The following is a 13,298-nucleotide window of genomic DNA, read 5'->3' as shown; positions in this document are numbered from 1 at the left end:
GGTCACAGTGCGGTCACATGGTGGTTACATGGCAGTGACAGAGCAGTCACATGGCGATCACATGGCAGTCACATGGTGGACTCATGGCGGTCACAGGGCGGTCACATGGTGGTCACAGCGCGGTCACATGGTGGTTACATGGCAGTGACAGAGCAGTCACATGGTGGACACATGGCAGTCACATGGTGGACACATGGCGGTCACAAGGTGGACACATGGCAGTCAAAAGTCACATGGCAGTCACATGGCGGTCACAAGGCAGGCACATGGCGGTCACATGGTGGTCACATGGCGGTCACAAGGCAGTCACATGGTGGTCACATGGCGGTCACAAGGCGGTCACAAGGCAGTCACAGGGCGGTCACATGGCGGTCACATGGCGGTCACATTGCAGTAATATGGCGGTCACAAGGCAGTCACAAGGCGGTCACATGGCAGACACATGGCGGTCACATGGTGGTCACATGGCAGTCGCAAGGCAGTCACAAGGCGGTCACATGGCGGTCACATGGTGGACACATGGCGGTCACATGGTGGTCACATGACGGTCGCAAGGCAGTCACGTGGCAGTCACTCGGCGGTCACATGGCGGTCACATTGCAGTCACATGGCAGTCACTCGGCGGTCACATTGCAGTCACATGGCGGTCACATTGCAGTCACATGGTGGTCACATGGAGGTCACAAGGCAGTCACATGGCGGTCACATGGCAGACACATGGCGGTCACAAGGCAGTCACATGGGGGTCACAATGAATCAGGAATATACAGTCAGGTCCATAAATATTGGGACATGGACACAATTCTAACATTTTTGGCTCTATACACCACAATGGATTTGAAATGAAACGAACAAGATGTGCTTTAACTGCAGACTGTCCGCTTTAATTTGAGGGTATTTACATCCAAATCAGGTGAACGGTGTAGGAATTACAACAGTTTGCATATGTGCCTCCCACTTTTTAAGGGACCAAAAGTAATGGGACAATTGGCTTCTCAGCTGTTCCATGGCCAGGTGTGTGTTATTCCCTCATTATCCCAATTACAATGAGCAGATAAAAGGTCCAGAGTTCATTTCAAGTGTGCTATTTGCATTTGGAATCTGTTGCTGTCAACTCTCAAGATGAGATCAAAGAGCTGTCACTATCAGTGAAGCCATCATTAGGCTGAAAAAACAAAACAAACCCATCAGAGAGATAGAAAAAACATTAGGCGTGGCCAAAACAACTGTTTGGAGAATTCTTAAAAAGAAGGAACGCACCGGTGAGCTCAGCAACACCAAAAGACCCGGAAGACCATGGAAAACAACTGTGGTGGATGAGCGAAGAATTCTTTCCCTGGTGAAGAAAACACCCTTCACAACAGTTGGCCAGATCAAGAACACTCTCCAGGAGGTAGGTGTATGTGTGTCAAAGTCACCAATCAAGAGAAGACTTCACCAGAGTGAATACAGAGGGTTCACCACAAGATGGAAACCATTGGTGAGCCTCAAACACAGGAAGGCCAGATTAGAGTTTGCCAAACGACATGTAAAAAAGCCTTCACAGTTCTGGAACAACATCCTATGGACAGATGAGACCGACATCAACTTGTACCAGAGTGATGGGAAGAGAAGAGTATGGAGAAGGAACTGCTCATGGTCCTCAGCATACCACCTCATCAGTGATCATGGTGGTGGTAGTGTCATGGCGTGGGCATGTATGGCTGCCAATGGAACTGCTTCTCTTGTATTTATTGATGATGTGACGGCTGACAGAAGCAGCCGGATGAATTGTGAAGTGTTTCGGGAATATTATCGGCTCATATTCAGCCAAATGCTTCACAACTCATTGGACGCTTCACAGTGCAGATGGACAATGACCCAAAGCAGACTGCAAAAGACACCAAAGAAGTGGAATGTTCTGCAATGGCCAATCACCTGACCTGAATCCGATGGAGCATTTCACTTGCTGAAGACAAAACTGAAGGGAAAATGCCCCAAGAACAAGCAGGAACTGAAGACAGTTGTAGTAAAGGCCTGGCAGAGCATCACCAGGGATGACACCCAGCGTCTGGTGATGTCTATGCGTTCCACACTTCAGGATGTCATTGACTGCAAAGGATTTGTAACCAAGTATTAAAAAGTGAAAGTTTGATTTATGATTATTATTCTGTCCCATTACTTTTGGTCCCTTAAAAAGTGGGAGGCACATATGCAAACTGTTGTAATTCCTACACCGTTCACCTGATTTGGATGTAAATACCCTCAAATTAAAGCTGACAGTCTGCAGGTAAAGCACATCTTGTTTGTTTCATTTCAAATCCATTGTGGTGTATAGAGCCAAAAATGTTAGAATTGTGTCCATGTCCCAATATTTATGGACCTGACTGTAAGTGAACAAACGGGCGTTCCCCAGGTGACCCCATTCCATTGTATAAGAATGACATAAGGTGGGGCGGTAACAATAAGTGTGCGTTGTATCTCCACAGACATCCACCCGTGTGCGGCTTACCCGTGCTCCAGCAACTCCACCTGCATTGAGACCGGTGACGGCGGATATATTTGTCTCTGCGCTCCGGGCTTTACCGGAAAGAACTGTCTGGTTAAAATCGGGCCCTGCATCACCAATGGGTAATCAGCTTCTTGGCTTCCCTCTTTGTCAGATCTGGTGAGGTTTAAAACAGACGTCTACGCCCCAGAATTTGCCTGACGAAACATTTCCCATCTGACAAATGTCCTTCTTGTTTTGTTTAATAGGTTTATTTCCTATGATCACCTGCACCATCTAGTGGCCACAACATGGTATATCACCTGATAAAGGTATTTCAGGAAAATACCGCATTATGGCCAATAGAGGGCGTTGAGAAATTACAGAGAAAAGGCGTCATGGCCGGGCAAATACTTGTGACATTCTTCCAGCAAATTAATTATAAATGGATTCCTATACGTGATTGTATAGAACTGGCATAGTATAGAGAAAGGAAGGGTTCCCCACCAGGTTATGATTGGCTGTTTCTGTCCATTTACTTGACGCTGTAACAGGAAGTGAGAGCGGAAATCGCTGCAAGAAGGAAGGACTCCATTGGAGGACTGTCACCAGAACAGGCGTCCTCATCGGAGAATTTACCCTCGTCTTCTGTTCTGGTGTCAAATGTTGGGTTCCCCTTTACTTTCTGTCTCAGTGACCACAGACACCAGAACAAGTAGAGGAGAGTGAATATCTTCACCGGGGACAATAAAAACCTGCCAGAGGTTCTAACCCCCCGCCTACCCTATTCACCGTACATATCAAGAAAATCTAATGAAGAACAAAGGAATGCGATGATCTACCTGTTTTTCCTGGAAAAATGCTGCTCTAGACTCCCTCCAGTGATGGTCACACGATCAAAAGCCTAGCCATTTAGTCACATGATTTGAATGGCCAGTCTGGAGTCACATGACCAGCACCGACGCAGCCTTGAGCCTTGAGAGTTTTCTTGGCTTGATGGCTCCACCTACTTCATTTCTATTTTCCATGAGGCTAGAGTTTCCTTGGTTTGATGGCTCCTCAACTCCCTTCCTCCTGTCTATGAGGCCGGAGTTTTCTTGGCTTGATGGCTCCACCTACTCCATTTCTAGTCTCCATGAGGCCAGAGTTTTCTTGGCTTGATGGCTCCACCTACTCCATTTCTAGTCTCCATGAGGCCAGAGTGTCCTTGGCTTGATGGTTCCACCAGCTCACTTTCTCCTGTCCATGAGGCCGGAGTTTCCTTGGCTTGGCGGCTCCACCAACTCCCTTCCTCTTGTCCATAAAGCCAGAGTTCCATGGTTTGATAACCCCCTGATTCCCCTCCTTCTGTTCATGAGGCTGGAGTTTTCTTAGCTTGATGGCTCCACCTACACCATTTTTACTGTCCATGAAGCTGGAGTTTCCTTGGCTTGATGGCTCCACCAACTCCTTTCCTCTTGTCCATGAAGCCAGAGTTCCATGGTTTGATAGCTCCCCAACTCCCCAAGAGACTATCCCCTCTTCAGTCTATCATGAATGCTGCTGCCAGACTCATCCACCTTACTAACCGTTCTGTATCTGCCACCCCTCTCTGCCAATCCCTCAAGTGGCCTCCAATTGCTCAACGGAGAAAATTCAAAACATTAAGAATAACGTATAAAGCCATTTATAACTCCGCCCCAAATTACATCACCAATCTTGTCTCTAAATATCACCTAAACCGTACTCTCGCTCTTCGCAAGACCTCCTACTCTCTAGCTCCCTTGTCTCCTCCTCCCATGCTAGTCTCCATGACTTCTCCAGAGCTTCCCCCATCCTCTGGAACTCTCTACCCCAATTTATCAGACTATCGCCTACTCTGCTCACTTTTAGGCGGTCTCTGAAAACCGATCTCTTCAGGAAAGCCTATCCTGCCCTCAGCTAATACTGGAATCTTCTACTCTTCCAACCAGTCCATCCCCCACAGTTACTGCCACTAGCAGGGCCCTCAAATTCAGAGGCGGACTGACCATTTGGAAACTCGGGCACTGCCCGAGGGCCCGGGGTCAGTAGGGGGCCCCATGAGATGCCCCTGGTACCTTTTTCATAGGCTTTTTTGAGTTTGGGCAAGGACACAGGGGCCCCATGATCCCCTATTGCCCGGGGGCCCCATGAGTTGTCAGTCCGCCCCTGCTCATATCCCTCTTGTATTGAACTGTATTGTTACTGTATTGTCTCCCGTTATATTGTACAGCGCTGAGCACACTGTTGGTGCCATAAATCCTGTATAATAATAATAATAATAATAATAATATACGAAGCCAGAGTTCCTTGGTTTGATGGCTCCTCAGCTCCCTTCCTCCTGTCTATGAGGCTGGAGTTTTCTTAGCTTGATGGCCCCACCTACTCCAATTCTAGTCTCCATGAGGCCAGAGTTTCCTTGGCTTGATGGTTCCACCAACTCACTTTCTCCTGTCCACGAGGCCGGAGTTTCCTTGGCTTGGCGGCTCCACCAACTCCCTTCCTCTTGTCCATAAAGCCAGAGTTCCATGGTTTGATAACCCCCTGATTCCTCTCCTTCTGTTCATGAGGCTAGAGTTTTCTTAGCTTGATGGCTCCACCTACACCATTTTTACTGTCCATGAGGCCAGAGTTTCCTTTGCTTGATGGCTCCACCTACACCATTTTTACTGTCCATGAGGCCAGAGTTTCCTTTGCTTGATGGCTCCACCTACACCATTTTTACTGTCCATGAGGCTAGAGTTTCCTTTGCTTGATGGCTCCACCAACTCCTTTCCTCTTGTCCATGAAGCCAGAGTTCCATGGTTTGATAACTCCCCAACTCCCTTCCTCCTGTCCATGAGGCCGGAGTTTCCTTGGCTTGGTGGCTCCAACAACTCCCTTCTTCCTGTCCATGAAGCTGGAGTTTCTTGGCTTGATGGCTCCATCCACTCCATTTCTATTCTCCATGAGGCTAGAGTTTCCTTGGCTTAATGGCTCCACCAACTCTCTTCCTTTTGTATACGAAGCCAGAGTTCCTTGGTTTGATGGCTCCTCAGCTCCCTTCCTCCTGTCTATGAGGCTGGAGTTTTCTTGGCTTGATGGCCCCACCTACTCCATTTCTAGTCTCCATGAGGCCAGAGTTTTCTTGGCTTTATGGCCCCACCTACTCCATTTCTAGTCTCCATGAGGCCAGAGTTTCCTTGGCTTGATGGTTCCACCAACTCATTTTCTCCTGTCCATGAGGCCGGAGTTTTCTTGGCTTGGTGGCTCCACCAATTCCCTTCCTCTTGTCCATAAAGCCAGATTTCCATGGTATGATAACCCCTCAATTCCCCTCCTTCTGTTCATGAGGCTGGAGTTTTCTTAGCTTGATGGCTCCACCTACACCATTTTTACTGTCCATGAGGCCAGAGTTTCCTTGGCTTGATGGCTCCACCAACTCCTTTCCTCTTGTAAATGAAGCCAGAGTTCCATGGTTTCATAACTCCCCGATTCCCTTCCTGCTGTTCATGAGGCCGGAGCTTTCTTGGCTTGATGGCTCCTCCTACTCCATTTTTATTCTCCATGAGGCTAGAGTTTCCTTGTCTTGATGGCTCCACCAACTCACTGTCTCCTGCCCGTGAGGCCGGAGTTTCCTTGGCTTGGCGGCTCCACCAACTCCCTTTCCCTTGTCCATAAAGCCAGAGTTCAATGGCTTGATGGCTCCACCTACTCCATTTCTACTCTCCATGAGGTCAGAATTGTTGCTAGATACCACTGAACCCGACAAACATAAGAATAGAATTTCTGATTTCCTGAGATCAGCATTGGCTTTTATTCAACGTTGTCAGTGAGGCCGGAGTTTCCTTGATTTGGTGGTTCTACCAACTCCCTTCCTCCTGCCCATGAGGCCGGAGTTCCTTTGATTGATGGCTCCACTTACTCCCTCCCCCCTGTCCATGAGGCCGGAGTTCCTTTGATTGATGGCTCCACTTACTCCCTCCCCCCTGTCCATGAGGCCAGAGTTCCTTTGCTTGATGGCTCCACCAAGCATTTTCCCAGCACACCTACCAGCTAGCTTGCTTTGCCACGGCTCCTCCATAAAGAGCAGTCTTAACCCTTATACTTCAGAGTCTCCATACTGGAACATATATAGCAAAGGATGAGTTAAGGGCAGGTATGCTTGTGGTAACCCATTCCTCCTTATAGGTCCTCGTAGGAAGGTGAAACCAAATCAGAGGGGGCACAGAAAAAATGTTTCCTTGCACTTAAGTGTTCCTCATGCTTTGCCTTTAGCAGCGTGTTGAATAATCTTCCTTACATTTTTTTCTATTTTCTTTGCATATTGTTCCAGGTCTCCATGCCAAAATGGAGGGACATGCATGGACAATAATGGCTTTTCTGGACATGCCTCATGCCGGTGTCTTGATGGTTTCGCAGGTGACTACTGTGAATTGGACAAGGATGACTGTAGCCCCAACCCTTGTGCTAATGGAGGAACCTGCACAGACACTGGCCCGAGCTTTCACTGCCATTGTCCAGCTGGCTTTGGTGGTCGTTCTTGCTCTGAACGTCTTTCATGGTGTAACAGTAACCCTTGTACCAATGGTGGAACATGCTATGAAAAGCCGGACAGGTTCCAATGCTCCTGTCCACCACAATACTCAGGCGCCACCTGTGCTTTTCCTACAAAGAGAAATAATAAGCCCAGCTATAACCTCCCACCACACCACAAGGGGTTACAGCACCCTGCCCACGAGGTCCTGAAGATCATCATGAAGGAGACCATCCACAAGAGCGAACTTCTCATCAGCCGAAGTGAAATCATATGCTTCATCATCCTCGGCTTCATCGTTTGTCTCATCATCCTCATCTCCATAGGGATCGTCTTCATCTCCAAATGTAAAACGTGGTTTGCCAACGCCAAGTACAGGCACTTGATTCACAAGGAAAAAGATTTCTGCGTGAAAGCGAGCCGAGAGACCGGAAATGAGCTCAAAATAATCTTTCCTGAAAAGGTGAAAATGGCAAACTACAGCCGGAGTTACACTACGATATAGAAGGGAACATGGACCTGTTCTTGTTACTTGATGTTCTTCATCTTCATCTCTGTGACTGCCGTACTTTATACCGGGAACAAGAATAGTGTATTGGGGGAAGGGCAAGGCTGTCTAAAATGGATATTTTCAGACATGAGTGGGTGTGATGAGATAAATCATGTCATACTTTCTTCAGTGTTTAACTTCATCGTGGATGGAGTGCAGAATGATTAGAGCCAATGACAACTTTCTGTTGCCATCTGTAACTACAAGGCCTCATGTCCACTGCCGCTCGTAAGCGTGAGTTCCAGAACTTTTGGCGTTTTTGTTGCCAAAACCCCTGAACCCAGCTCAAGAAAAGCCTGTTTGTCCATGCCAGGGGTGGACTGACAACTCACTGAGCCCCCGGGCAATAGGGGATCACGGGGCCCCTGTGTCCTTGCCCAAACTCAAAAAAGCCTATGAAAAAGGTACCAGGGGCATCTCATGGGGCCCCCTACTGACCCCGGGCTCTCAGGCAGTGCCCAAGTTTCGAAATGGTCAGTCCGCCCCTGGTCCATGCACACGTAGACTTTTATCAGAGGTTAACAGCAGCAAAGTTTAGGGGCCAAAAAACGCCAAACGCGGCAAAAAGGCGTGTAAACACGACTAAGCGTTCACCGCATTTAGCTCTTTGGTGGTTATTCATTTCAATGGCAAGAACTCTGGCCAATGAATTGAACAGAACGTCCAAGTGATAGACGCGGTATCGCGTTCACACACGTTTTTGCTGCATTGAGCGTTTTTCTGTTGCCAGCAGAAGAATGTTCTAGTGTACGTGGAGCCTAATGAGGAGATTTCCTTTGACTTCCTGTCAGGACAAGAGGGAAGTGGTAGGAAATCTCTTCCATGAGGCCACCAACAACACAAGTTTAGTAGAGTGTGGAGAAGTTACCACTCGTATCGATATGTGTATTGGTGTCTGTGCCTTCCTGTCCTGTGACAATCATAACCCCGGAGCACCCAACTGTCTCGGAATTTGCCCCTCTTTGGCATCGAATCCCTCGGTTTCTTTTCTCTTTTTCTCTTTCCTTTGTAGCTGTCCTTTTGATTAGTATGGATTTATAGATGTCTTATGTAACCACCAAAATTGTTATACTACGCTAAACCTTCTGAAGGATGGGTCCCCTGATTGGATGGGGGGTCCCCTGATTGGATGGGTCCCCTGATTGGATGGGTCCCCTGATTGGATGGGTCCCCTGACTGGTTGGGTCCCCTGATTGGATGGGGGGTCCCCTGATTGGATGGGTCCCCTGATTGGATGGGTCCCCTGATTGGATGGGTCCCCTGACTGGTTGGGTCCCCTGATTGGTTGGGTCCACTGATTGGATGGGTCCCCTGATTGGATGGGTCCCCTGACTGGTTGGGTCCCCTGATTGGTTGGGTCCCCTGATTGGATGGGTCCCCTGATTGGATGGGTCCCCTGATTGGATAGGTCCCCTGATTGGATGGGTTCCCTGATTGGATGGGTCCCCTGATTGGATGGGTCCCCTGATTGGTTGGGTCCCCTGATTGGACGGTCCCCTGATTGGATGGGTTCCCTGATTGGTTGGGTCCCCTGATTGGATGGGTTCCCTGATTGGTTGGGTCCCCTGATTGGATGGGTTCCCTGATTGGTTGGGTCCCCTGATTGGATGGGTTCCCTGATTGGTTGGGTCCCCTAATTGGATGGGTTCCCTGATTGGTTGGGTCCCCTGATTGGACGGGTCCCCTGATTGGATGGGTCCCCTGATTGGATGGGTTCCCTGATTGGATGGGTTCCCCTGATTGGATGGGTCCCCTGATTGGTTGGGTCCACTGATTGGTAGGGTCCCCTGATTGGATGGGTCCCCTGATTGGATGGGTCCCCTGATTGGATAGGTCCCCTGATTCAGGATGACAATGACCCTTCCGGCAATGCCACACATTCTGAAGAACACAAAGGCTGAGGAAGGAGGATTTATTTGGGATAAACACCCTTCGAGGCAACAACAGGAAATTAATGGCAACAGCAATAAACGATAAAACAAATTTATTTGTACAATACCACAAACAATGAGAGGACCAAGTGTCTCTGCACCTGAACCCTGGATCTGGGGGAGGGGGCCCTAACTAAATGGGTGGTACTGGGCGCTAAAGGGTCATTCCGTTTCTCCAAACCCCTCCCACTGGCCAGTGTAGTTTTAACCGTTTAGGCCCATAGTTCTTAGGATCTCATGGTACAAGGCATACATTCCCAAACTATATCTAAAGGTAAAGTGACACTGTCCCTGGGAAGTAGGTAATGCAGCTGTAGCCAGCGGCCTCTCACCATTATGCAGTCTGTAAATAAACCTTCTCCTGGTCACTGGAGTCCAAAACCAATGGCCTTGGTGGAGTCTTGGGACCCAGTTATGGTGATCTCTTACAGAACCAATGCTGCCCCATTCCTCCAGCTCACTGGATCTCTCTAACAGCTGTGACCTCCATGCAAATGTGACATTCCAGCATCTCTCTGGCACCGTGGCAAACACCCACAGCAGGCAGTGTCTCCATCTTACCAGCCCTCTCCATTCATCACCTCTCACTTCCTAGGTGAGACTGCCCCGAGCCCCTGGCTTTTCTTTATTTTTCCTCCTTTGCTGCACCGTCTTCTTTGGTCTTGTAGTCCCATCCAGTACTTGGCTTGATAGAGGCTGTCTCCTGGTGACTACATCCACCATAGTTCCAGTTGGCTCCCAGAGGTCTTTCCCATGCTCCAGTAGGCTTTGTCTACCAACCCTGCAACCAATCATTGCTCTCCTCTGTACCCCTGGGCACTGGGTGGGGCCCTCCTCTGGCTTCCAATGTCTTCAATCACAGTACTGCCAAAGCATCCTGTGGCAGTCTCTCTATCTCTCCCTTCACTATCTCCCTGCATGGCTTCTCCTCCTCCAGGGGAGGCCAGGGAGAGGGAAAGAAGCTGTGTGGGTGGCCATGTCAAGTCCAGTTAAATAATGTGGTATATTTATAAGCAGAGCACTATATTATCCATGAAGATACATATACATGTATGTGCGTTTACACGTGTATAGGTACATGTGACCACAGAAGATCATTTTCCCGTTTTTGGTGTACAGATCCGAGGTGTCTATACAACGTGTGAAGATCAGAAGAATTGAGCTGCATTCAGATCTGTTGACCAAAACCAGGAAAATGTGCGTCTGTGGTCACCTGTATACAGATGTAAACGAAGGTACAAATATACTGGATGTGGAAATGTAATCCTTGGCTGGAAAAACGAACAAAACAAGAATTCTATCGATCGTTCCACATGCAGACAATTTCAGGTCTACACGAAGGTAGACAATTCGCTTTACAGAACTTATTTGTGTTTTCTTTCTCATTTCTGCCTGTAAGCTCCTCCATCAATACATCTGAGATTTATTACCGCCCCCCCCCCCCCGCCCAAAGACCCAGAAAGGATCAGTGACCCCCATATATGGACTACAAATGCAACAATGTGCCACCAAGTGTCATCCCTCCATGGAAGACGAGAGACATTCGCAGTGCTGATCTGTCCCCAACGACCACAACGCCATTGTAAAACCTTTCCTGGAAGTCTGACAGATTTATTAATCGATATTAATAAAAAAACTATTTTAAATACATTTTCGGGGTGTTTATTGGCCTTTTATGATGTCAGAGAAATATTAAAATCATGAAATGAGGAAATTCATATAAACGAAATAATCATCACCAGGAAAAAAGACATAAATAGAAATCTATGAATATGACGCAATGCAGAAATACAAAACATTGTGACATCAACATTGTATCAAATGTACAAAACGAAGTCCAACTCATCCACCAAAAAAAAAACGGTGAGATTGTGAGCTCTTCAACCAACACGGCGCTGAAAAGGACTGAAGGGTCTGCATCAGCGCCAATGGAAAGCATTGGAATGACTGAAGTCACATGATTGGTGAGTGATTTGGACATCATTTTGATACATTTTATAAAATGTTGCTGTCCCAGTCTTTTGTATTCTCTTATAAAGGGCGGTTCTTAGAGAAGGCGCACTTTCCCGCACTTTCCCGTCTGGTCCAGTTTTGACAATCCATTCATTTCAGGGCTGGTATACATTAGAACATGCAGGTTATTGCACAATCCCGTGTGTCTTCATGGGGGGTAGGGGTGATCCTTCTTCAGGGGGGTAGGGGTGATCCTTCTTTAGGGGGGTAGGGGTGATCCTTCTTCAGAGGGGTAGGGGTTAACGTTCTTCAGTGGAGTAGGGGCGATCCTTCCTCAGTGGAGTAGGGGTGATCCTTCTTCAAGGGGGTTGGGGTGATCCTTCTTCAGTGGGGTAGGGTTAACGTTCTTCAGTGGAGTAGGGGCGATCCTTCCTCAGTGGAGTAGGGGTGATCCTTCCTCAGGGGGGTAGGGGTGATCCTTCCTCAGTGGAGTAGGGGCGATCCTTCCTCAGTGGAGTAGGGGTGATCATTCTTCAGAGGGGTAGGGGTGATCCTTCTTCAGGGGAGTAGAGGTGAACGTTCTTCAGTGGAGTAGGGGCGATCCTTCCTCAGTGGAGTAGGGGTGATCCTTCTTCAAGGGGGTTGGGATGATCCTTCTTCAGTGGGGTAGGGTGAACGTTCTTCAGTGGGGTAGGGGCGATCCTTCCTCAGTGGAGTAGGGGTGATCCTTCTTCAGGGGAGTAGGGGTGATCCTTCTTCAGAGGGGTAGGGGTGATCCTTCCTCAGTGGGGTAGGGGTGATCCATCTTCAGGGAGGTAGGAGTGATCCTTCCTCAGTGGGGAAGGGATGATCCTTCTTTGGGGGAAGGGGTGATCCTTCTTCAGTGGGGTAGGGGTGATCCTTCCTCAGTGGAGTAGGGGTGATTCTTCTTCAGTGGGATAGGGGTGATCCTTTCTCAGTGGGGTAGGGGTGATCCTTTCTCAGTGGGGTAGGTTTAATGCTTCCTCAGTGGGGTAGGGGTGATCCTTCTTCAGTGGAGTAGGAGTGATCCTTCCTCAGTGGAGTAGGGGTGATCCTTCCTCAGTGGAGTAGGAGTGATCGTTCTTCAGTGGGGTAGGGGTGATCCAGCTTCAGTGGGGTAGGGGTGATCCTTCCTCAGTGAGTTAGGGGTGATCCTTCCTCAGTGGGTAGGGGTGATCCTTCCTCAGGGGCGAAAGGGTGATCCTTCAGTGGGGTAGGGGTGATCCTTCCTCAGGGGGGTAGGGGTGATCCTTCCTCAGTGGAGTAGGGGTGATCGTTCTTCAGTGGGGTAGGGGTGATCCTTCCTCAGGGGGGTAGGAGTGATCCTTCCTCAGGGGGGTAGGGGTGATCCTTCCTCAGTGGAGTAGGGGTGATCGTTCTTCAGTGGGGTAGGGGTCATCCAGCTTCAGTGGGGTAGGGGTGATCCTTCCTCAGTGGGGTAGGAGTGATCCTTCCTCAGCGGGTTTGGGGTGATCCTTCTTCAGTGGAGTGTGGGCAATCCTTCCTCAGTGGGGTAGGGGTGATTCTTTTTCAGCGGGTTAGGGGTGATCCTTCCTCAGTGGGGTAGGGGTGATCCTTCTTCAGTGGGGTAGGGGTGATTGTTCTTCAGTGGGGAAGGCATGATCCTTCTTCAGGGAGAAGGGGTGATCCCTTTTCAGGGGGGGTAGGGGTGATCCTTCTTCAGAGGGGTAGGGGTGATCCTTCTTCGGTTGGGTAGGGGTGATCCTTCTTCAGAGGGTAGGGGTGATCCTTCTTCAGGGAAGAAGGGGTGATCCTTCTTCGGTTGGGTAGGGGTGATTCCTCTTCAGGGGGTAGGGGAGATCCTTCTTCAGGTGGTTACTGGTGATTCTTTTTTAGTGG

General features: G+C 48.9%; 1 protein-coding gene across 2 annotated transcripts in view; it reads left to right on the top strand.

Moving 5' to 3' along the window:
• LOC149435359 (protein delta homolog 1-like) overlaps nucleotides 1-11,114 on the top strand; it is a 46,431-nt gene extending 35,317 nt beyond the window's left edge. For both annotated transcript variants that reach the window (XM_089662733.1, XM_089662732.1), the window contains 2 exons: nucleotides 2,469-2,610; nucleotides 6,783-11,114. In XM_089662733.1, the coding sequence (XP_089518859.1) occupies nucleotides 2,469-2,610; nucleotides 6,783-7,488 (848 nt within the window). In that variant the 3' untranslated portion in view covers nucleotides 7,489-11,114. The remainder of the gene's footprint in view (nucleotides 1-2,468; nucleotides 2,611-6,782) is intronic.
• The last annotated feature ends 2,184 nt before the right edge of the window (nucleotides 11,115-13,298 follow it).

The sequence above is a fragment of the Staurois parvus genome, unplaced genomic scaffold (genome assembly GCF_062004578.1).
Source record: "Staurois parvus isolate SC_StPar_1 unplaced genomic scaffold, SC_StPar_1.0 ptg001529l, whole genome shotgun sequence".
NCBI lineage: Eukaryota > Metazoa > Chordata > Amphibia > Anura > Ranidae > Staurois > Staurois parvus.
The sequence above is the reverse complement of the archived record's forward strand: the minus strand, read 5'-3'. Positions and strand labels throughout refer to the sequence as shown.